Consider the following 23634-nt stretch of genomic DNA (forward strand, 5'->3'; position numbering starts at 1 on the left):
CTTTACCAAAGCTTTACTCAAATGGGATATCAAAGAGATTGTCCAGTGATTTCCGCATTCCGTTCGGTCATCTCTCTTTGAAATGGGCACAGTTGGCCAGATAGTTGTCTTCCAAATTTCTTGGCATAGATGAGTGAGTGTCTCCTGTGCTGCCTTACTTTCTTGAAAGATTTCAATTTTTATTCCATCAATTCCTGTTGACTTGTTCCTTGCGAATTCCTTAAAGCACCTTTGACTTCCTCCTTCAGTATCATTGGCTCTTGATCATATGCTACCTCTTGAAATGGTTGAACATGAACCATTTCCTTTTGGTACAGTGACTGTGTATTCCTTCCATCTTCTCTTGATGCTTTTTGCATCATTCAATAATTTACCCAGAGAGTCTTTCAATAACGAAAGTCGAGGCTTGAATTTTTTTCTTCAGTTCCCCTAGCTTGAGATATGCGAGCGCGTTGTTCCTTTTTGGTTTTCAGATTCCAGATCTTTGCACATTTTGTTGTAATATTGTCTTTATCTTCTTGAGCTGATCTTTGAAATTTTCTGTTCAGCTCTTATTCCCCTCTTTTTTTTTCTTTTTCTCCCTCTCAATCTTCCTGCTCATTCTTTCCCCTTCTTTCTCCTATGTCTTGCTTTTCTCCCACTTTTTTTCCCTTCCACTTCCTTTCCTCTCATCCTTCTTTTTCCTGCTCTTCCTCACTCATCTCTCTTCTGTTGTTTTCTTCCTCATTTTCTTCATTTCCTTTATCCTTCTGTTTCATAATCATGAAATTTCCTTACACAGTGGTCACATGGAGTTTGGCATATATTTTGAGAATATTATTATTTTTTTTCATTTTGTAGTTCATGCGTCAACTCAGTCCAAGTATTTTCCAAGATCTCTTATGCATAGTTCCTAAAAGAGATTGCAGATCGATTGTGTGTTGAGAGGATTTTTTCAGTATGGCCAATGAGAGTCAAACATGCTTTACTCAATTCCAACACATTTGTCTTTTTATTTACTTTCCTTTTATTTTTTGTATTTGTGCCAGTGTCCTGATGCCAACCATCTGTTGAATCTTTAATATTATAGCAACACAGGCTCTGTTTGTAGTCAGGGTGGTTTATATGTTTATGTTTGCCAAGACCTTTTGCTGTTATTTTGTGGTAAATTAAATGTGAGAACAACAGGCAGGCTGGAAGTCTCATTATGAGCAAGCAGCTTGCTGTATTTGTATTTGAGTGAGTAAGTACTTGTTTGGTTCTATTTTAGTAACAAATTGTTTTCAGCTTTAATTTATGTTAAACATTTTTAAAAAGGGGATTAAAAAAATTTCCTAAAGTTAATATCTTAGTTACCCAATGTTGATATAGCAGAACTACCCCACGTGGATGGCTTTCACGAATAGAAATTTAATCTTTCACTGTGCATGAAAGTAGAAGTCTAAATTCAAAGTGCTGGCTCCAGGGGAAGGCTTTCTCTTTGTACTGTAGACTATGGAGGAAGGTCTTTGTCTTATTGCAACATCTGTGGGCCTGGTCTTCCTTTGGGACCTCCATGTGTCTTGGCACCATTCTTCATTTATGTCTAGCAGGTTTTCAGCTCAGAGTCTTTGGTTAAAAGAATGACTCTGCTTCCTGCTCTTCTTTTTTGGTGATAGTCAGGTCCCTCTTCTCTGTTCATTTCTATCTATTTTCATCTCTTCTGAGATAAAAGCTCATGCAACCTACTCTCTAAAGAAACTTCCCTTACATGAGATCACATCATTGCGGAGGATTACATCATGGTATAACTGCCAAATTGCATCATTTAATGACACGTAACCACTGAAAATCATGGCCCAGCCAGATTATTGCATTTTGGGGGGCACATATTTAAATTCATGGCAGCTAGGTATGGTATTTTCTACAAGTCCAAAATCACAAGCAAGTATCAGTTTGCACACAGCAGAGGCTCACCAAATACTGCTAAAGATTTACATAAAATTCTATCTGAGGAATGCTATATATGTTGTTTCTTTTTCTTTTTTGATATAAAGAAGATTGATAACTCATGTACTTGAATAAATTCAATGAATGATTTAGTCTGTAATTTTCTTACTGTATCATAAATGACGAACTGACTCGACGGCACTTAACAACAACAACATCATCATAAATGACTACTCTGAAATATATTGTTCTTTGAAAACTTTTTCAGCAGCTTAGATAATGCTTTTATATGCATATTTGCTACTTTCATCCTGTTGATTAATCATGCTTTTAAGCAATCTTTCCTTCTTTCAAGCCCTGGAGATCAACTGAAACACATATATTTTCTATCCGTATTTAAAATGGTAATTGTATATTTTATATATTTCAGACTTCTCAAAACATAAAAGAGAGCTATGTTAACGTATTGCTAGGACTTGTATGTTGTTTCAAAATTGCATATCATTAAGTAGATTGCAGATGATGTAAAATGTAATAAATTCATATGTACAGAAAAGACTATAGATCTTATCCATATACTGTTTTGACCTAGGATTTTCTCATCAGTTTCGTGTTGAGAGGAACTTTTCCAAAGTACTTACTGTATCCATGTGACCTTATGCAGAGTTAGCACATTTAGGATCTCTGTTCCCAGGTAGATTAACATGCTTTCTTTAATTATGTACAATTGCACTTTCCCTAGGTAAATAATGTTAGAATACCTGCCATTATTCTAATAAACTGCCTTTGTGGAGAAAAGGGCTCTCATAGCTTGTTTAGTTACTCATGTTTATATCTAAGTCCACTAATTCTTATCTGGAAATCTGAAATTAAAAAATCAGTGAAAACCAAACTTTTCAAAAAAATTCTTTTTTTAAATTTAGCTGCACAACCTGACTTAACTGATATAAGACTCTTTATTTTATTTTATTTTTTAATGTTTTATTGTGAATTGTGTTATAGTTTACATGGGAGAACATCAGTTTTACATTCATTCTATTGTATATTGTTTCATTGCCATGGCTACAATTCCCCTCCATGCATCATCAACCAACCAAAAGATATGCACTATAAGCCTGCACCCCAGTCGTCAGCACACAGTCCCTCTCCCTCTCTGGATCTAAAATCCCCAGCTGCTCCATCTCTCCATGTCATCATCTCTGCCTCCATCTCTGGCGTCACTACTTCTCTGGATGGGGTCTTGCTCTCTGCTCTTATCCATTGAAGGTCCCAGGGACCTCTGCTCCTAGACTGAAAAGTTAATCACTCTCCTCCTTGCTATAAAACGTCTATGTTTACATTTCCAACCCTCACAATCAGACCTGATAACAATTATTCACTATTGTATTACAAGAGACCAATCTGCATTTCATTTCATTAGCCCCGCCAGTCACTTCTTGCCTTTGTGGCCCCCTACCCCCTGCCCCATTTTGGGTAGCCAATGTCCAAGTTGCCCATCCTTGTCTACTCTGTGTTGGAGGGAGTGGGAATAAACCTTGCTGTAAGGATTTGTTTCCACTTTTGAGCTATTGCATACATAGGTGTAGGTCAAGTTCATCAAATTGTTTGAGATTACTCTTTTTTTGTTTTTCTTCTTCTTTCTTCTTCTGGTTGAGCTCTGATCATCCAGTCATTGAAGCCAGGTCAAGTGGGTATTAGCTGCACGTATGGGTGTTCTTGTGCATATGCCCTCTCTTCCTCTCTTCTTATCAGCTAGATGCTTCACTCTCTGCTCTAGTCCTTTGTGGCTATGTCACTGACTCTGGGCCCAAGAGTTCCCAGGTCTTGCCACACTGCTGGCCAACCAAGCCTCCACCTGGGTTCACAAGAGTCTATTGAACGATGCAGGGCTTATCTCGCCACTTCATTGCTGTTTTTCCCTCACTTCCCCTTATTGGTGGAAAACATGGTCACCAATCAGCATGTATTTCCATTGAGTCTTAGTCTTGGAAGGGGGTTTGCATTGAGGGAACCCTACCACTTGCCTTGATGTTTCCTGGACAAGCAACTTGCTTGTTCTTGTAGTAACAGTCGGTCTGCCTCTATTGTTTTGTATTTTTCCTGTAGGTCTTTCATTCAATACGTATCTTCTGTTCTTCTAACCGCTCCAGGCTGGTATGCTTGTCCTTTCATGTGGAAATTTCCCATCTCTGAAGATCTGGATGTGGTTCAGGCTTCCACCTATAGTCTTAAGTAATACAGAGGCTCCGCAGGAAGCCTCCTTTACTGGGCACGTTGTAACCCCATTTTAGGTATTCCAATCAGTTATAGGCAGAAGACGGACTTACAAGTATAAGTCTCTTTAAATCTGTTTGATTTTATCCTAACTAATGAGACTGTATCATTGATATCCTATGGGAATAAAGTATTACCAAAGATAATATTAAAACAGCTACAAGTAAACATTGACAAGGAACTTCCAGAGGTTCAAGCCAGATTCAGAAGAGGATGTGGAACAAGGGATATCATTGCTGATGTCTGATGAATCTTGGCTGAAAGCAGAGACTACCAGAAAGATGTTTATCTGTGCTTTATTGCCTACACAAAGGCTTTTGATTGTGTGGATGATGACACCTATGGAGAACATTGTCAAGTATAAGTATTCCAGAAAACTTAATTGTGATGTACAGAGACCAAAAGGCAGTTGTTTAAACAGAACAAGGGAACACTGAATGGTTTAAAATTAGGAGAGGTGTGTGACAGGGTTGTATTATTTCATCATACTTATTCAGTCTGTATGCTGAGCAAAGGATCAGAGAAGCTGGGTTATATGAAGAAAAATGTGGCATCAGGATTGGAGAAAGACTCATTAATAATCTGCAATATGCAGATGATACAACCTTGCTTGCTGAAAGTGAAGAAGACTTAAAATATTTACTGATGAAGATCAAAGACCACAGACTTCAGTATGGGTTGCACCTCAATGTAAAGAAAACAAAAGTCCTCACTGCTGCACCTATGAATAGCATCCATATCAATGGAGAAATTAATGAAGTTGTCAAAGACTTCATTTTTCTTGGATCAGTCAAGAAATCAAATGATGTATTTATTACATTAGGCAAATTTTCTGCACAAGACCACTTTAAAGTGTTGAAGACCAAAGATGTCAGTTTGAGGATTAAGGTGTACCTCACCCTAGCCATGATATTTTCAATAACGTCATATGCATGCAAAGTTGGACAGTGATTAAGGAAGACCATAGAAGAATTGATGCATTTGAGTTATGGTGTTGATGAGAATATTGAAAGTACCATGGACTCTCAAAAGAACAACCAATCTGTGTTGGAAGAAATACAGTTAGAATGCTCCTTGGAAGCCAGGATGGCCAGACTTCGTCTTTCATATTTTGGACATTTGGTCAGGAGGTACCAGTCACTGGAGAGGGATACTATGGTTGGTAAAGTGCAGGGTTGGATAAAAAGAGGAAGACCCCCAACGAGATGGATTATTACAGTGGCAGCAGTAATGGGCTCAGGTATAGCAATAATTGTGAGGTTGGCCCAGGACCTGGCAGTATTTCATTTTGTTGTGCAAAGGGTCGCTGTGAGTTGTTACTGACTTGATGGCACCTAATAACAACAACAGCAATGAAACTTTTCTTATACATTGCAAAAATAAGAATGTGTTTGATGTTGTGATAGTATTCCAAACCCTATAGTAAATGTGCCATCAAAAATTAGGTTTGTAAAGGAATTATCACATTGTTTAGAAATATTTCTAAGCAACCCTGGTAGCATAATGGTTTAAGTATGGGGATTCTAACCATGGGGATTCTACCAGTGGGGATTCAAACCCACCACCAGCTGCTATTTGGGGAAAATATGAAGCTGTGTGTTCCTATAAAGATTTAAAATCTTGGAAACCCTACAGAGCAGTTCTCCTCTCTCCTAAAAGCATCACTAAGATTTGGAGTTGACTTTGCAGCAGTATAGAAGTATTACCAATTCCTGTTTTGGTAAATGCCCAAGAAATATATAGTTTATCTCTGCTGGAGCGAACTGTTAATGATAAATACATGCTATAGGATAACCATATTGTAGTAAAAGAGTCGATTTTAGAATTGGAAAAGGAATCTTTAACGAAAGTAAAGTGCTTCTTACAGTCATGATACAGAATGTGATAATAACCACATTTCTAAGTTCTCCTGTTTTGTAGTTCATTGCATGCACCATCCTGATGTTATTTCCATTTTTCCCAGTGAACATATTTGGAAGTTGAAGGCTTGGTTTCAGTGCACCTTCAAGTTCTTGTATGTGCACAGGACAAGTTTTGCCCACTTTTGTGCTAACAACTGCCAATGAAGTGAGATATCTCTGGAGAAGGAAGGTGTTTTTGTCACTTTGTAATTTTGGATGATTTATTTTAAAGAATAGTTTGTTTCAAAATTAGAAACACTTCCTTTGGAAAAGCCCTAGAGTTGTAGCACAATTTTAATAAACCCAAACCAGTGTTATATAGTACCTTCTTTTGAGCATCAATTTCCCAAAGTTCTTTTCTTTATTGTGCTCAACATCTGTATTTTTAATGCTTTATTATGTCTTTATGAGGTGAAAAAAAGCAATAGAAAAATATTTATGGTCAATAGTTTCCTTATGTGTTAAATTCTTGATCCAAGTTTGACATCTCTATATATACTAGTGAAAGTGTAGTCAGGCAGCTTGATGATAAATGTAAAATGAAAACTAATTGTGTAATTTAAGGCTTAAGATTTGAATAAAACTCATGAAATAGTAAATATAGTATTTTTTATAGTAAAAATAAACAGTAGGAAAAAAGGTTTAATTGGTTGGTATATTGGGTAGACAGAACCCAAGATCTGTTCCTACCCCAATTAATTGCAACTCAATCCTCAGAAATATGATGAGATATTTTGTCCTTAATTGTTTTAAAGGATAGTTTGTTACAAAATTAAAAACACTTCTTTTGGAAAAAGCCTTTTACAAGGCAAAGGAAAATTTGAAGATGTATGTAAGATTGCTAATCCGCTATTCAGTTTTGAGTTATTCAGGTAGAGGAAAAATCTAATCCCATGAACCCTTACAAATCTGAGAGTTCTCTCTGGCTTCTGAGTAAAGAGGAAGTGCTGAGACTAGAGAAGTCTGTGTGTAACAGCTTTATATGACATGCAAAGGAATTTAGACTCTGGCAGACTGGGCAGCTTTTAAACAGGTACTGGTGGTTATTAGGTGGATGAATTAGGTGGATGAATTACAAGGAGAACCCTGATTGCGGTGTGAAGCATGGATATGAAGATCGATTTTAAATCAGTATGGAAAAGTACACCGATTGTGTGTCAGTTTGTTATACTGTAGTGGCTTGTGTGATGCTGTGATACTAGAATCTATGCCACCAGTATTTAAAATAACAGCAGAGTCACCCCATGATGGACAGGTTTCAGCAGAGTTTCTAGACTAAAACAGATTAGGAAAAGGAGAGGTAGACCATTCCTGAATGGCTATCCAAAACAGGACCTTGAATATATCCCACCTGAATTTAGAGAGCATCTCAATAATAGATTTGATGTATTGATACTAATGACTAAACACACAAGAGTTGTGGATAACATAAAAAATATCACATGCGGAAAAAGTAAAAGGCAATTAAAAAGATGAGAGACAGAACAGGCCCAAATGGATGTCATCAGTGACTCTGAAACTTGCTCTTGAATGTAGAGAAATGAAAATGACTGGAAGAAATGATGAAGTAATATTGATGAACAGTAGATTTCAAAGGCCAGCTCAACAAGATAAAGTAAAGTTTTATAATGAAATGTGCAAAGGCCTGAAGTTATAAAATCCAAAGGGAAGAACATGCTCTACATGTCTCAAGTTGAAAAACACTGAAGAAAAATTCAAGGCTTGACTTTCAATATTGAAGGATTCTGGACCTCAAGGTCAGTTTGAACTGTAAGATCAGCAGTTCAAACTCACCAGCCGCTCCTTGGAAACCCTATACAGGTTTGTTATAAATCAGAACTGACTTGATGGCACTTAACAGTCACAACAGTATATCTCCAGGCCCTGGTGTGGTGCTGTAGAATAAGCACTGGACTGATAACCACAAGGTTGGTGATTCAAACCCATCAGCTACTTCTTGGGAACTCTATACAAAGTCGCTTTGAGTCAGAACTAACTCTAGGGCACTTAACAACAACAACAACAACATGAATCAATGATGAAGGAGGTAGGAAGCATCAAAAGAAGATGGAAAGACTGTTCCAAAAAGAATTGGTTGATAGTCAACCATTTCAAGAAGTATCTACCATAGGATCAAGGACCAAGCTGTACTGAAGACATTGGAAAAAGTCAAAGCACTAGGAATTGATGGAATCCATATTGAAATGTTTCAACAGAATGGCACAGTGTTGGAGGCATTCACCAAGAAATTTGGAAAGACAGCTACCTGGCCAACTGAATGGAAGAGATCCACATTTGTGTCCATTCTAAAGAAAAGTTACCCCAAAGTATACGGAAATCATAGAATAATATTAATATCACATGTAATTAAAATTCTGTTGACTGTAATTTAAAAAATGGTTGCAGTAGTACAATGAAAGGGAACTGCTAGAAATTCAATCTAGATTCTGAAAAGAACATGCGAGAAGAGATATTGATGACATCAAATGAATCTTGACTGAAAGCAAGAAAAGATTTCTTTGTAAAGAAAACAAAAATCCTTACACCTGGACCAATAAAAAACATCATGATAAACAGAAAAGATTGGAGTTGTCTGGCTTGGATCTACAGTCATCATTCATGGAAGTAATAGTCAAGAAATCAGAAGACATATTTCATTAATCCAGTGAGTGGTGGCGGTGGTGGTGGTGATGGTGTTGGTAGTGTGCTGTGGAGTCAGTTCCGATTCATAGCAACCCTGTATAAGGTTTCGGAAGCTGTAAATCTTTATGGGAGCAGGAAGCCTCATCTTTCTTCCATGGAATGGCTGGTAGTTTCGAACTGCTGACCTTGAGGTTAGCAGCCCAACTCGTAACCACTATGTTATTGTTGTTGTTATTGTGTGCCTTGGAGTCGGTTCCGACTCAAGTGACCCTGTACAGGGTTTCCGAGGCTGTAAATCTTTACGGGAGCAGAAAGCCTCATCTTTCTCCCACAAAACAGCTGGTAGTTTCGAACTGCTGACCTTGTGGCTCGCAGCCCGATTCGTAACCACTACGCTACCAGAGCTACTTAACTATGTTACAAGAGCTCCTGAATCCAATTAGTAGAGTGATCAGTTTTGGTGTAAAACAACTGTAGTGGCAACCAGTTATTAATGAACTATTTGGGGAATTATTGGGAAATATGGACTTTGCCAATAAACATGCAAGTGCTGGACAGAAGAGTGTTCATTTACAGGAAGGAAAAGCAGAGTAAGGTCAATAGTGGGTGTTGATCTCCCATGGCCAATGGGTCTCCTCACTGCTGATGCCTTGACTACATGTGGTGGGGTTGGCCAGGTGCCATGTGATACACATACATTTATGAAAACAAGGCAGAAGGGCAAATACAGTCTGTGCTATCTCCCTGTAAGAAGATGTTCTCATTCTGAGGTCCTGGACTGCCTGGAGGAGGGGCAGAGAGTGCAAAGACTGTTCTCCCTACAGGAGTGAATTATTAGTTTTTCTCCCAGAAGAATAAATAAAAAAATGTAATTCTAGGATTTTTGTATTAACCAAGGTTGAAGCAGGATTGTTGTCATAACTGATTCAGCAATGTTACTGTTGTTGCTAGCAGCAGTTGAGTTGGTCCCTGACTCATGGTCACCCTAGACCCTGGGATTAGTTCTCATTTCCTTTGGCTCTCTTGGCCAGGGCACGTAACGTCTCCTGCGAGATTATCAGGTCAAGGGAAAAGCCCCGATTTTCTTTATCAGCAAAATTCTCCGCTTTAACTTTTGTGTCCCAGGTTTACATGACATTCCCTGCCAGACCATTTGTTGCCAAAGCAGTTGTTGAGGCCAGACACAGCTCTGTTTATAGCAGAGAGATATTTCTATTACAGTGATCCCATCTCCTAAACAACCTGAGCTTTTTGGCAGAATTTTAGAAAATGAGCTGTAATGAAAAAGAAGCATGTGCAACATGACTGTTTGTGGCCCTTTCTAAGTACGTTAGCCTTCCTGTTCTCATTTAGATGACAGAAAATGAGAGATTTAGCTAGAAAATTTGAGTGAAGAACCTAAATCTTTAAGAAGTAACTGCAGCTAAAGATCTTCTTGGTAAAGACTTCTGTTTTTGAATTCTATGTAATTTGGAGTGTATACTGTAAATTACCCTTACTGAGACTGTTCTATGGCACTAACTGGCCTTTTTTGAATTATATGTCAGAGTATATTTTGACATCTTACTATTGTATCATTGAACTGAATAGTTTGCCGATAGTGCTGTAACAAATAATTCCTAAACTGGATGGCTTTAAAAATCAGAAATTTACTTTTTCAAAATTCTAAACATTAGAAGTCTGAATTCATGGCATTAGCTCTAGGGGGAAATCCCTTCTTTATCTCAGCTGCTGGGGATCCTTGGCATTCCTAGGTTTGTAGATGCATCTGCCTCCATCTTCCCATGGCATTTCCTCTATGTTTGTTTTTTTTTTTTGTTCTGCTCTTTTTATAAGACACCACTCCACTCCAATATATGAGCTGGTTAACATGACCAAAGAAAACCCTTATCTGAAGCCGAGTCCTTGTTATAGTTACAGGGGCTAAGACTTAAACATAACTCTGGGGGACCCAGTTCAGTGTGTAACAGCTAAGTCAACACGTCCACTTATACCTTTCATTCTCTCCTGCTGTTGTTAGGTTGAGTCAGTTCTGACTCATGAGGACCCTATGCACCACAGAATAAAATGTTGTCTAGTCCTGTACCATCTTTTCAATTGTTGACACCTTTGAGCCCACTGTTGTTACCACTGTGTCAGCCCATTGAGTTGGGGGTCGTCCTTTTTTTGGCTGACCTTCTACTTTACCAAGTATGAAATCCCTAGGCACCAAGAGTTAAACGTTTGATTGGCAGTTCAAATCTACCTTTAGGCATTTTGTAAGAAAGGCCAGGTAATCTACTTCTTAAAGGTCACAATCTTGAAAATCCTATGGAACAATTCTACTCTGCATATGTAATGTCATTGTGTCAGAATTGTCTCAATGGCAACCAGCAACAACAATAACAACAACAAATAAAAATCAGTTTATTCCTCTCACCATTCGTTTATTGTTAAGTATTAACTTTGTGTATATTATATTCTGGATGCTATTCAATAAAGAGACACAGGTCAGTAAAAGCATATCTATGATGCTGCGTTAAGGCAGGAGCATCCATGGCTCAGGGTTACCAGACAATATGCTGGGTAAGAAAAATTGGAGAAGATCTAAGAAGTGGTGTGTCTGTGTTTGTGCACTCATGCATATATGTGTTTATAAATTTTAGTTTAGAGTTCTTCAAAAAATCAATATGAAAAAATCCAAACTTACTACAGTCTGCCTAGAAATAATAAATCACTGCACTTTCCAAGTGATGATCCTTGCTGATTTCTGAAAGTGTCCCTCTCTCTGGTTTAAATCTGACAGCAGTGTGCTGTCAGAATTGATAACTTTCTACAACATACTATTTTTTTGTTTGTTTTTTTAATTTGAACTGCAAGGTTGACGGTTCAAGCTCACCAGCTGCTCCTTGCAAACCCTATACAGGGTCACTATGGGTCGGAACTGACTCGACGTCACTTAACAACAACAACAACAAAGATAACCAGAAGTCTGGCTAGTTAACCATTGAGAGCTTGGCATATGGCATTACTTCAGTTAAAAACAATAGAATGCCTGTAATTTAAAACAAAACTATGATGAAGTTCTATACTCTGAAGACATCCATGCTTGAAATCTTAGTGCTTAAAATTACTTTCTTTTGAAAGCTTCCTTGAAAGACAGAAAAGGAAATATATTTCTTAAATAAATAAATCAAATAACACATTGTGAATTCTATTCAAGGATATTAATGCTATCCTTTTGGAACTGACTATATTTCGCTACCATTAACTTTTACCATATGTTAAATAAAAATCTATCAGTTACATCTTGTTAATTCTGGAGACAAGTTTGGCTGATTAGCTTTGCTCTCAGAACCCTGATGGTATGTACACTGTGAATGAAACATTTTTCAGACGTTTGAAATGATTGAAGGAAACTTTTTAATATTTGTGAAATTAACCATACAGCAGATAATAAATCAATTTTTGTAGCATAGTGGTTACAAATCGGGCTGTGAACCTTAAGGTCAGCAGTTCGAAACTACCAGCCGCTCCGCAGGAGAAAGATGAGGCTTTCTACTCCCGTAAAGATTTATACCCTTGGAAACCCTGTACAGGGTCGCTATGGGTGGGAACCGACTCAACGGCACTTAACAACAACAATATAGTTGTTACATTCTAATCCACAAGAAATAAAAATTTAGCATTAAAAGAGTTGTATTCAAGGTTGGTTTTAATCACAAGGTTTGTGGTTCAAGCTCACCAGTCGCTTCTCGGAAACCCTCTGCTGGGGTGTTATGGGTTGGAACAGAATCAATGGCACTTAACAGCAACATTGGATACTTATCACTACTTTTCTCTTTCCATTTTTCTGTAATGGAACTGAATCTTTTGTTGTTTCTTCTGTGCTTTTCTGGATGGATAGAGAAAGTGTGACTTATTTTCAGTACTGCCACTGTATGACAGTAGTGGGAAAATGTATAGACTACTGGTAGCAATGACTAGCACATTCATTTTCTCAGACACTAGAAAAGCGGTGTAGGAAGCATTTAACACACCCTAGACCCTGCTAGATTTGTACACAGTAAGAATTTTTCATTTAGTGTCAAGTAGCAAATTCATAGAGATATGGGCAACTTTATTGAAGCATGAAGGTTTTCATTTTCACCTGAGGATTTCTTTCTCTTTCCTATTTTAGCTAGCCCTTTTTGTGAAACTGTTGTAGGAAGCCTGTGTGAATCAAATAGATTTGGGGATTAAGATGATTTTTGCTAGGAGATGAGAATGTGGACTTTATTACAGATTCTAGGAATGTGTAAGACAATCCTAAGTAGTACAGTAACCGAAGTACTTAATTTTCATAAAAATTCAAATAAAAGAAGATGGAATTTGGAAAACTTATTTGGACAGGAAAAAAAACAATAACAGTACTTTACCTGCAAAGGTTGGTAAGATGGTGGGATATCATCAATAGCACTAAAAGGAATTTTGAATTTTCTTTATGTATTAGATTTGAAAAATATTCAGTTTATTACCTCAGGGTTTGGTATCAAATTAAAACAGATAAATAGAGACTTTAATAGTAGCCATCTGTCTATAGTTGGTTTGGCTTTGTTGACAAGAAGAAGGATGGATTAGATTATTTTTCAATGTCTTTTTAGATGATATTTCAGTGAGAAGAATGCTGTGGTTAAGGTAGGAAGATGAAAGTCCTTCAAGCAGGTAATCCAGCTTTTAGAAAGTATTGAAGACTGGGATGGTATAATGAAAGAAATGTTCAGTCATATGAGAGCTGGGAAAAACAGGTAGGCAGCAAAAATTGAGTAGGAACATAAAAGTCATTTCAGATGAAATAGAAGAGGTGTTTAGAATAAACAAAGGTGTTTAGCATTGGCTTTGTTAATGAACAAAAATATGAACGTGTAAGCAACATATAGTATATTGATGCCTGTAATAGAGTATGATGAAATTAAAAAGTGATCAGTATGTAAATTTGAATGTATTGAAAGATTCACATTTGAGAAGAATTTTAATGTAAAATTAAATTATGCATTTCTGTTAAGCCTGAATATTATGTGAGCAGGTAATAGATAAGTGGAAAGTGTTTACGTGTAATGGACTGGAATGGAAAATGAGTTCCTAATACTGAGTAATTGAACATAGTTGAAGCCAAAAGGCCTGGGGAAATGCTCGAATATGTAAAGAACAAACAATGCCCTTGGTAAAAACCCAAATGTGCTTTATTATAATAAACCACAGAGGAATCTTTGTATGTTTCATATCTCTGAATAAAGAATTCCAAATGTCAAACACATCTGATGCATTTTACTTAATACGGAGCAACAAATGTGTGACTAGAAAGGTGTGTAAACTAACTAGTCTCTGTAAGTAGTGTTGTCTTCTCTAAACCTAAGATATGCCAAGGGCAAACCCATGATTGTCCAACTACATAAAATTAGTTGAATAGGTATGGATTTCAACAACAGTAAATTATTTAGCTGTTTTGTCAAAATATATAGCAGTGTTGTTACTAGCTTTGGAGGAATGGAAGGACATTATACACAAGTACTTAAAATTTACTTAGTGAAATATGCTCTGGTGCCTTCCTTGAGGGGGAGAAGTTTAGAGAGTACTTTCTATCTGTCGTAGCAGTGTTGCTTGACTTTTTTTTTTTTTCCTGTATTACCCAGTATGCGTTAAGTCCTGCTGGTGCTGTGGACAAGGTGTTGAGCAGTTAACTGAAAGGTCAGTGGTCCAAACCCATCAGCTGTTCTGTGGGAGAAAGATGAGATGTCTAGTCTCATTCACATTTGCAGTCTTGCAAACCCTATATAGGAAGCAAATCAGTGGCAATGGGTTTGGTTTATTGGGGCTGTAGTGTGCAATAGGAGTCCTTGTGTGGCACAATGGGAAAAGCACTCAACCTCAAAGACTGTTTGAACCGTAATAATCAGTGGTTCAAATTCATCAGTCATTCCTCCAAAACCTTCTACAGGGTCGCTGTGAGTCAGAGCCAACTCGACGGCACTTAAGAAAAACAACAGTGTGCTGTAAAGTTCTGAGTTTGTGGATAAGCAGGAAAGCTAGGTAAAGCAGATTTGTTGTCTTATGACATGTAATTGCAAATTTTCATAGCTGCACTCCTAAGTGTATACATATATGAGGTATCTATACTTCTAAGTTCTTTTATTTTTGGAGTTCTAGTGTGGCACAGCAGGTTAATGCACTGGACTGCAAAGTCAGTTTCATCAGCACAGTTGATGGTTCAAGCTCACTGCTGCTCCTTGGGAAACCTATGCAGGGTCGTTATAAGTCAGAACTGACTCAATGGCGCTTTGTAGCAACAATAAGTGTGACACTATAGGATAAGCACTGAAATGCTAATCTCAAGGTCTGTGGATAGTTCAAACCTACCAACTGCTCCATGGAAATCTTATCACTATTAGAGTCAGAACTTACTTGGTGGTACTTAACAAAATAAGTATCATTATTATTTATTTTATTTAGCTTCGCAGTGAGGGTCTGGCATTTCACTAGACCAAACCATCAAAGTCAACTCTCTTGTTTCCTTTAAAATTCTTCTTAGATCATCTCATCCGAGAGGCTTTGCCTAACCACCTTATCTAACACACTCTCTCTTCTTCACTTTCTTTCCTCTTATTCTGCTTTAGATACCCCCCACTACCATATTAAAGTCAGCATTTCAATTTCAGAGATCAAGCTTAGCCTCAACTGTTTTGTTTTTTTTTTTCGCAAAAAATATTTTACTTCTCTACCACTATACACTGTACAATGTAGTCCTGGTGTAACTCTGCAGGATAATGCAAGGTCTGTTTGAATCACAAGGTCAGAGGTCCCAACTCACCAGTCACTCCTTGGAAACTCTATACCCAGTTGTTATGAGTCAGACCCGACTTGATGGCACTTAACAACAACAACCACTATACAAATACGCACAAGATGCTATTAGGCCAACTTTAGAAGTAATTTGCTGCTCTCTCTACAGTCATCTTATTTCATTTAATTAAACAATCCATTTGGAATATGAAACCAATTCTCTTAATGATGATAATTGCTTTTGCATTTTTGGATGGTGTGATGCTGTAGGATAAGCACTTGACTGCTAACCACAAGGTTCAAACCCACCAGCCACTCCTTGGAAACCATATACAGGGTCACTGTGAGTCAGAATCCACTCTACAGCACTTAATAACAACAAAAGTAAGCAGTTGACATTGAGAAAGAGAATTACTAACCTAAAATGAATGTGTTAACAAAGATCATGCAGTGTAATACAAAGCACACTGGACTCCAGGATTCCAGACAGCTGGATGAGAAAACCCATCTCTCAATAACTCAAGCAGGTTAGTGCTCCGACTGAGTTCCTACTTCCATAAATAAGAGTGTTAGACCATCTCAGAGGTTTCCTTCCCCCGTTAATATTTTGTGGGAACTTAAGTGTTTATGAGAACAGTCAACAGGAAAGTTTTCCCACTTAGCATAAAGTATTGCTCTATTTTCTGACTCTTTCACTTATATACCAATAAATCAGTTTGACAACAATCCTTGAAAGGATGGACTCCCAAGGGCCATAGATGATGGGTGACAAGAACTTTGAAGAAGGTTGGTACTCTTTACACTTGGGATTCTGAATGGCAAGAGATTGGAACTAATGAATGAATGGGGAAAAAATGGTGGTAATTATCTCCTTAGTGCATATACTTCATTCTTTCTATTAAGTATATAGTTTGGGGACTGCATAGAATATCTGGAAGGCAAGCTATTTCTTCAAGTTATTTCTGCTCAATCACCTTGTAAAGGTATGTAAATATTTTAACATATCAGAAGGCTGCAACTAGCAGCAATTTTAATTTTGACTCTCTGGACATATAAGCAAAATGGAAAAAGTGTTAAAAACAAATAAAAATCAATTACCATTGAGTAATAGGATAGAGTAGATCTGCCTTTCTCAGCAATCCAGGTCAGATTCTCACTGGTTAAGTTAGCAAATTTTTCTTATAATTCGACAGATGGGTAGAGAAATTGGCACTGGCTTGTTCTAGTTCCTCCTCAGTTAAGATGCAAGCAACACTATCCTTTTTTTTGGAAAAAAGGAGGTGATTTGCTATTATGGTTATCCTCTGAATAATTGTAATTGGAACACATTTACATACAAAGAGAAATAATTTTGAATATACGAGAGTTATTAATTAACACAGGCTATTTCTGAGCATTGATTACAGTTGTGTCATCTCAACATTTGCCAAAGTAAATAGGACTTTTGGTGTGGCGCTGTGGGTTAATATGCTGGAGGGTAAAAGTTTGAACCGCAGGGTCGGTGGTTCAAGCTCACCAATTCGCTCCTTGGAACCATTATATGGGAACATTATATAGGGTCCCTGTGGGTTGGAACTGACTCAACGGCACTTAACAACAACAACATTTATATTTAAGGAGGCACTGGACTGCAAAGTCGGTTTGAACCACAAGGTTAGTTGTTCAAACTCACCAGCGGCTCCTTGGAAACCCTATACAGGGCCGTATGGTTCCAAACCAACTCGATGGCACTTAACAACAAAACATTTATTTATTTAAGGGAAAAATACATGTTAATATCCATTAACAAAATTGTATTCGAGGATAAGTCAAACAAATATTGTGACAAAATGAATGTTTTTAAGTGCCATCAAGTTGGTTCTGACTCATAGCCCCCTGTATAGTGTTTCCAAGGAACGGCTGGTGGATGTGAACTGACAATCTTGTGGTTCTCATTCCAGTGCTGATCCATAGTGCCACACCAGAAGTTCATGACAAAATGATAGAAATCTTGATTGAACAAAATATCAAAATATGAATTGATTATTTCTTGACATATTGTTTCTATAGACTCCTATAGACTTCTGAAGGCAGTGTTACCATCTCTCTAATCTTTCTTCCCTGAAGAATTCTTTGTTCGTCAATTTATCCACTCTAAAATGACAGTTTTGGCATCCTCAAGGAATGCAGATCATGTTTCTTTTAAAGTATTCTTTGAGAACAAAAAAAAGTCTGAATGGGTAAGATCAGGGTTATAGAGTTGACAATGGAAGATTTCCCAATGAAGTTCTGGTAGGACAGTACTTGCTACCCTCAAACAATGAGCAGATACATTTGTTGGAGTGGGAAAAAAAACTTCCCTGGCCATTTTCTCACCAATGCAGTTTTCACTTTTTTTGAAACTTCTTCTCCATAAGCCCTGGTGATCATCCTGTGTCCTTGAAAAAAACATATCAGATTATCTCTTTGTGATTCCAAAAAACAGTGACTATAACTTTCTGAGTTGATCTCGGCTCTGAATTCCACTGGCTCAGAAGATAATCAGGGATACCAATGTTTTGACTAGAGCTCATTGCTTTGACGGTAACTGAACGAGACTAAGATAAGTGTATTACTGAGAGAAGTTGCCTTCATTCTTCTGCTAATCCCAGAAACATGTGTAAACACTTTTTGTTTGGAATAAACCCATACACATTGTATGAATTGGAGCTCTAGCAGAGTACTCACATCATATTATGTAAAAAATATCACATCTTATATTTGATATGTTTAGTATGACTAATACATCAAGTCTGAACACAGAAGCCTTTTTGTTTCAGGTTCGTGGGAGTAAGGGAGAAGTTCTATACATTTTGGATGCTACCAACCCTCGACACTCCAACTGGCTTCGCTTTGTTCATGAGGCACCATCTCAGGACCAGAAAAACTTGGCTGCGATTCAGGTGAGTTTATTGTCTTCTTATTTGTGTATTATTCACTCTGAGGGAAGTGGATTAATTTATAACTATACTCCCTCTTTTAAATTTATTTCCCAGTGAGTGACCTACTTCAAATAACAGTAGAAAAATAACATAAAAGCAGAAAAATTTCATATCTTCAGCATATGCAGGAAGAGGCAATCTTAGCTGTAAACCGACATCAGATTGCTCCCTTTATTACAACTTTTGAAGGAATAAGTTATACTGTCTGATACTATCCTTGGAAAATCTTGCTTTCAAGTACTTTTAAATCATTCAACAATTGTTTATTGATGCATATTTTGTTCATAGTCTGTACTTTGTGGTTGATTGGAAAAAGCTTCATGGAGAAAGTTTGCTTGGTATATTCTCCATGATTAGACATTATCTTCTTGAAGAATACAAAGTTTGTTGAATTCTCTATCCCTATATCCTAGTATGGGGTTCTCTGAGTGGTGACTTCATTAAATATTTGGCTACTAACTGAAAAGTTGGAGATTCATGTCCAGCCAGAGATGTCTCAGAAGAAAGTTCTGGTGATCCACTTCAGAAAGATCATTGCCATTGAAAACCCTATGGAGCTCAGTTCTTCTCTGAATCAGAACACATGGGATCACCATGAGTCTGAATTCCAGTGATGGCCTTAGTGTAGTACTACATGTAGCCTTTGGTTCTCTTATGAATTGTAAGTTGTACTTACCCACTCACTGGGACTTAAGCCAAGAAGATTAAAAAAGAACCATGTAATTTATTGGGGTTTAAAATTAAAACTAATTGAATTGATGACCAGAAGTTTAGAGAAAAAATATGTTCTAGTAGGGAATTGATTGATCATATTGGAAAGCCCAGCCCTTCACATCCTAAACCACAGAAGCAATAGGGGAAAAATAAGAACTAGTATTAAGTGTGTGCCTTGAATATTGTTCTTGAAACTTAAATATATATGATATCACTTTCTTCAAAGTTATGAGAGTTGAATGATTTTTGATGTTATTCATTGAAAATAACTTTTTGAACAACATAAAGACTACTATACTCATGGATCTCACCAGATGGAGTATACAGAAATCAAATTAACATCTGTGTAAAGAGATGGTGGAAAAGTTTTATATTATCAGCCAAAACAGCGCCAGGGGCAGAGTGTGGAACAGCCCATCAATTGCTCATATAGAAGTTCAGGTTGAAGCTGAAGAAAATTAAAACAAGTGATCAAGAGCCAAAGTATGACCTTGAACATCTCCCACCTGAGCAGATTTGATACATTAGACACTACTGAATGAAGAACAGAAGAGTTGTGGGATGACATGAAGAATATCATAAAAGAAGACAGCAAAAGGTCATTAAGAAAATATCAAAGAAGGGAAGACTCATATTGATGTCAGAAGAGACTCTGAAACTTTCTCACCAGCATAGAGATGCTAAAGCAAATAAAAGAAATGAGGAGGTAAAAGAACTGAGCAGGAAATTTCAAAGGGCAGCACGAGAAGAAAAAGTCAAGTATTATAATGAAATATGCTAAAACCTTGACTTAGAAAACCAAAAGGGAAGAATGTACTCAGCATTTCTAAAACTTGAAGAATGGGAAAATGACATTCAAGCATTGACTTCAATACTGAAGGATTCTATGGGCAAAATATTGAATGATGCAGAAATCATCAAAAGAAGATAGAAAGAATCCACAGAATCACTGTACCAAAAAGAAACGGTCGATCTTCAAGAGATCGTGTATGATCAGGAGTCAATGATACTGAAGGAAGAATATAAGGTACACTGAAGGCATTGACAAAGAACAAGGCATTTAGATAGAATTCAAACTGAAATCTTTCAAGAAACAGATTTAGCACTGGAGGCACTCACTCATCTATGCCAAGAAATTTTAAAGATAGCTAGCTACATGGCCAACTGATAGATATACATGTTTGTGCCCATTCCAAAGAGAGGTAACCTAATGAAATGTGGATATCATCGGACAACATCATTAATATCACCTAAAATTTTGCAAGTAAAATTTTTCTAAAGATAACTTAAACATGGCTGCAATAATATATATACAAGGAACTGTCAGAAGATAAAGCCAGATTCAGAGGAGAACATGGAAAGAGGGATATCATTGTTGATGTCTGTTGGAGCTTGGCTGAAAGCAGAGAACACCAAAAAGATGTTTACCTGTTTTTATGGGCTTTGCCAAGGCTTTTGACTTAATTGGATCATGATAAGCTATAGACAACGTTGTGGAAAATAACTATTCTGTGCTTAACTATGCTCATGAGGAACCTATACCAAGAGGCAATTGCTCAAACAGAACAAGAGGACACTGAATGCTTTAATATCAGGAAAATTATGTGCCAAGGTTGTATTCTTTTATGAAACTTATTCAGTCTGTACACTGAAGAGATAATCTGAGAAACTTTATTATATGAAGAAGAACATGGCATCAGGATTGGAGGAAGACTTATTAACAACCTGCAATATGCAGATGATACCACCTTATTTACTGTAAGCGAAGAGGACTTGAAATACTTAGTAATGAAGATCAAAGACCACAGCCTTCTGTGTGGATTACACCTCAATGTAAATAAAACAAAAATCCTCACCATTGAACCACTAAATAGCATGATGATAAATAGAGAAAAGTTTGAAGTTGTCAAAGACTTATTTTGCTTGGATCCACAATCAATACTCATGGAAACAGAAGACAAGAAATCAAATGATGTATTTCATTAGGCAAATCTGCACAACACCTCTTTAAAGAGTTCAAGAACAAAGATGTTAGTTTGATGACTAAGGTGTGGTTAACCCAAACCATGATATTTTCAGTAGTTTCATATTGCATATGAAAGTTGTACAATGAATAAGGAAGACTGTAGAATTAATGCATTTGAGTTATGGTGTTAGAGGAGAATATTAAAGATACCATGGACTCCTAGAAGAACAAACATATCTTTGTTGGAAAAAGTATATGCAGAATGCCAAACTTTATTTCTCATACTTTGCACATATTAGCAGGTGGATTAGTCTCTGGAGAAGAATATCATACTTGGTAAAGTGGAGGGTGAGGAAGAAAGAGGAAAACCCCTAATGAGTTGGATTGGCACAGTGGTAGCAACATGGGCTCATGCTTAACAAAGATTGTGAGGATGGTGCAGGACTGAGCACTGCTTCGTACTGTTGTGAGTAAGGTCAATATGAGTCGGAGCCAACTTGACAGCACATAACAACAACACTGTGATTTCATTCCATTCTGAGTATAAAATCAACAGTGGCAACAAACAAACAAACAAACAAACAAAACTGTTTTGAAGTAACAAGAAATACAGTCATTTAGAATAGTCCATTCCCTAATGTTTTTTAGCCCAAGTTATTTTTTGAACACAAGTAAGTATTAGTTGGTTAGTGTGATTACTATCTCTTTTTTTATGGTTAAGTGAGAGACAGTGGTTTTCAACAGATGTTATTGGAGTACCAAATAAGGACTCTTGTGCAACCAAAAAAAAAAACATTCAACCACTTTTTAGCTTGCTCATCACATGCATTAATCCAGCCACAAATTTAAATTGATCTCATTTCCTTATTCCTTTTTTTTTTTTTTCTCATGCAAGCATTAGTTCCCACCCACCCCTCAATATTTTATACTTAAAAAAAAATAGATTTTCTGAGGTCAACTCATCTCATGGAATCTTCAGGTATATCATGATTTATAAACTATATTTAAATTATTCTTTGTAAATGATGCTAATACAAAACGTCACTATTATAAAAATTGCCCTTGAGTTGGTTCCAACTCATAGCCTGTTGTTGAATGCTATTAAATTTGTTCCAACTATACCAACCCTGAGTAGGGTTTCTGAGAGTGGCTGGTGGGTTTGCATTGCCGACCTTTCAGTTTCACTCTAGGGCTCAACTCAAAAAACCAAAAACCTATTGTCATCAATTTGATTCTGACTCATAGCGATCCTATAGGATAGACTAGAACTGAGACTGAATTTTATGGGAGTAGTAGAGTCATCTTTCTTCTCTAGTGCAGCTGGGTTTCAACCACTAACCTTGTTGTTGGAAGCCCAATGCTTAGCTCCTAGTGTCTCCAAGACTCCTCTCATAGACTGTAGTATCATGTAATTTACTATGGCAAACCTGTTTTTCTTTATGTTATTGTTGTGTGCTATATAGTTAGTTCCTGTCTCATAAAGAAGGGGCTGGCAGATTTCAACTGTGGACCCTGTGGTTAGCAGTCTTGCACTTATCCTATAGTACCACTCAAGGATTGTGGGTTTTCTCCTTGCTGTTGATGTTATGTGTTGTCAAATCACTTCTGACTCATAGTGACCATGTATAGGGTTTCTGAGGAGTGACTGGTGGGTTTGAACTGCCAACCTCGTGGTTAGCAGTGCTTCAGTAATAAGTTTGAGTTTTCTCCACATTCTTTTAGTTTAAGAAATTTCTTCTTGTTGTTATTTTTGTAGTATTACTTGTTCTTTTCATTTGCCCAAAGTTTCAAGGTGTTATATAGTCAACTTTGACTTTTACCTCAGGCTTTTGCTTATAATGATCCCTGTAGTTAATGATATAGTACGTCAGTGTTTATCTTGCTTTTTTACCATTCACATGTGTGTGTCCTATTTATGTAATCCACTGTTTTATAGACACTTCTGCCTCCTCTTATTTTAGTATCCACCTTTTCTAAGTCATGATATTCTTCATATTCAGTCAATGCACTTAATGCAATACTTTTCTTCTATGTCAACTGTTGCACTTTCCTTGGAAGAGAATTTCTGAGGATTTAAATCTTTCAAATTAAAAAAAAAAAAAGAAAAAGCCTAAGTTTTCTCCAGCAGAGTGACTGGTGGGCTTGAACCATTTATCTTATAATTCACAGTCCAGTCATTATCTTTTGGAGCCACCTGTAAATGATGACAGTTGCAAATATGCTACTCCAATACGTTATTATTTGGCTTAACATGGGGGTACACTGTGGGGTGTGTTTGGAATAGCTCTCATGCAAATTAGAGACTAAAATTTCACTTTTGAATTTAATTAGAATTTAAGTCTGCTTCTTGTTGTTAAGTGCTGTCGAGTTGGTTCCCACCCTTAGTGACACTGTGTAAGGTTGATGAGGAGCAGCTGGTAGGTTTGAGTTGTTGATCTTTTAGTTTAAAGTCCAGTACTGATCCTACTGC

The 23634-nt window shown here is 37.0% G+C and overlaps 1 protein-coding gene across 3 annotated transcripts in view; it reads left to right on the top strand.

Moving 5' to 3' along the window:
* PRDM5 (PR domain containing 5) overlaps positions 1–23634 on the top strand; it is a 371490-nt gene that overhangs the window by 55600 nt on the left and 292256 nt on the right. For all 3 annotated transcript variants that reach the window (XM_006866280.1, XM_006866281.1, XM_006866282.1), the window contains exon 3: positions 18323–18445. In XM_006866280.1, coding sequence (XP_006866342.1) covers positions 18323–18445 — 123 coding nt within the window. The remainder of the gene's footprint in view (positions 1–18322; positions 18446–23634) is intronic.

The sequence above is a fragment of the Chrysochloris asiatica genome, unplaced genomic scaffold, assembly GCF_000296735.1.
Source record: "Chrysochloris asiatica unplaced genomic scaffold, ChrAsi1.0 scaffold00088, whole genome shotgun sequence".
Classification (NCBI taxonomy): domain Eukaryota; kingdom Metazoa; phylum Chordata; class Mammalia; order Afrosoricida; family Chrysochloridae; genus Chrysochloris; species Chrysochloris asiatica.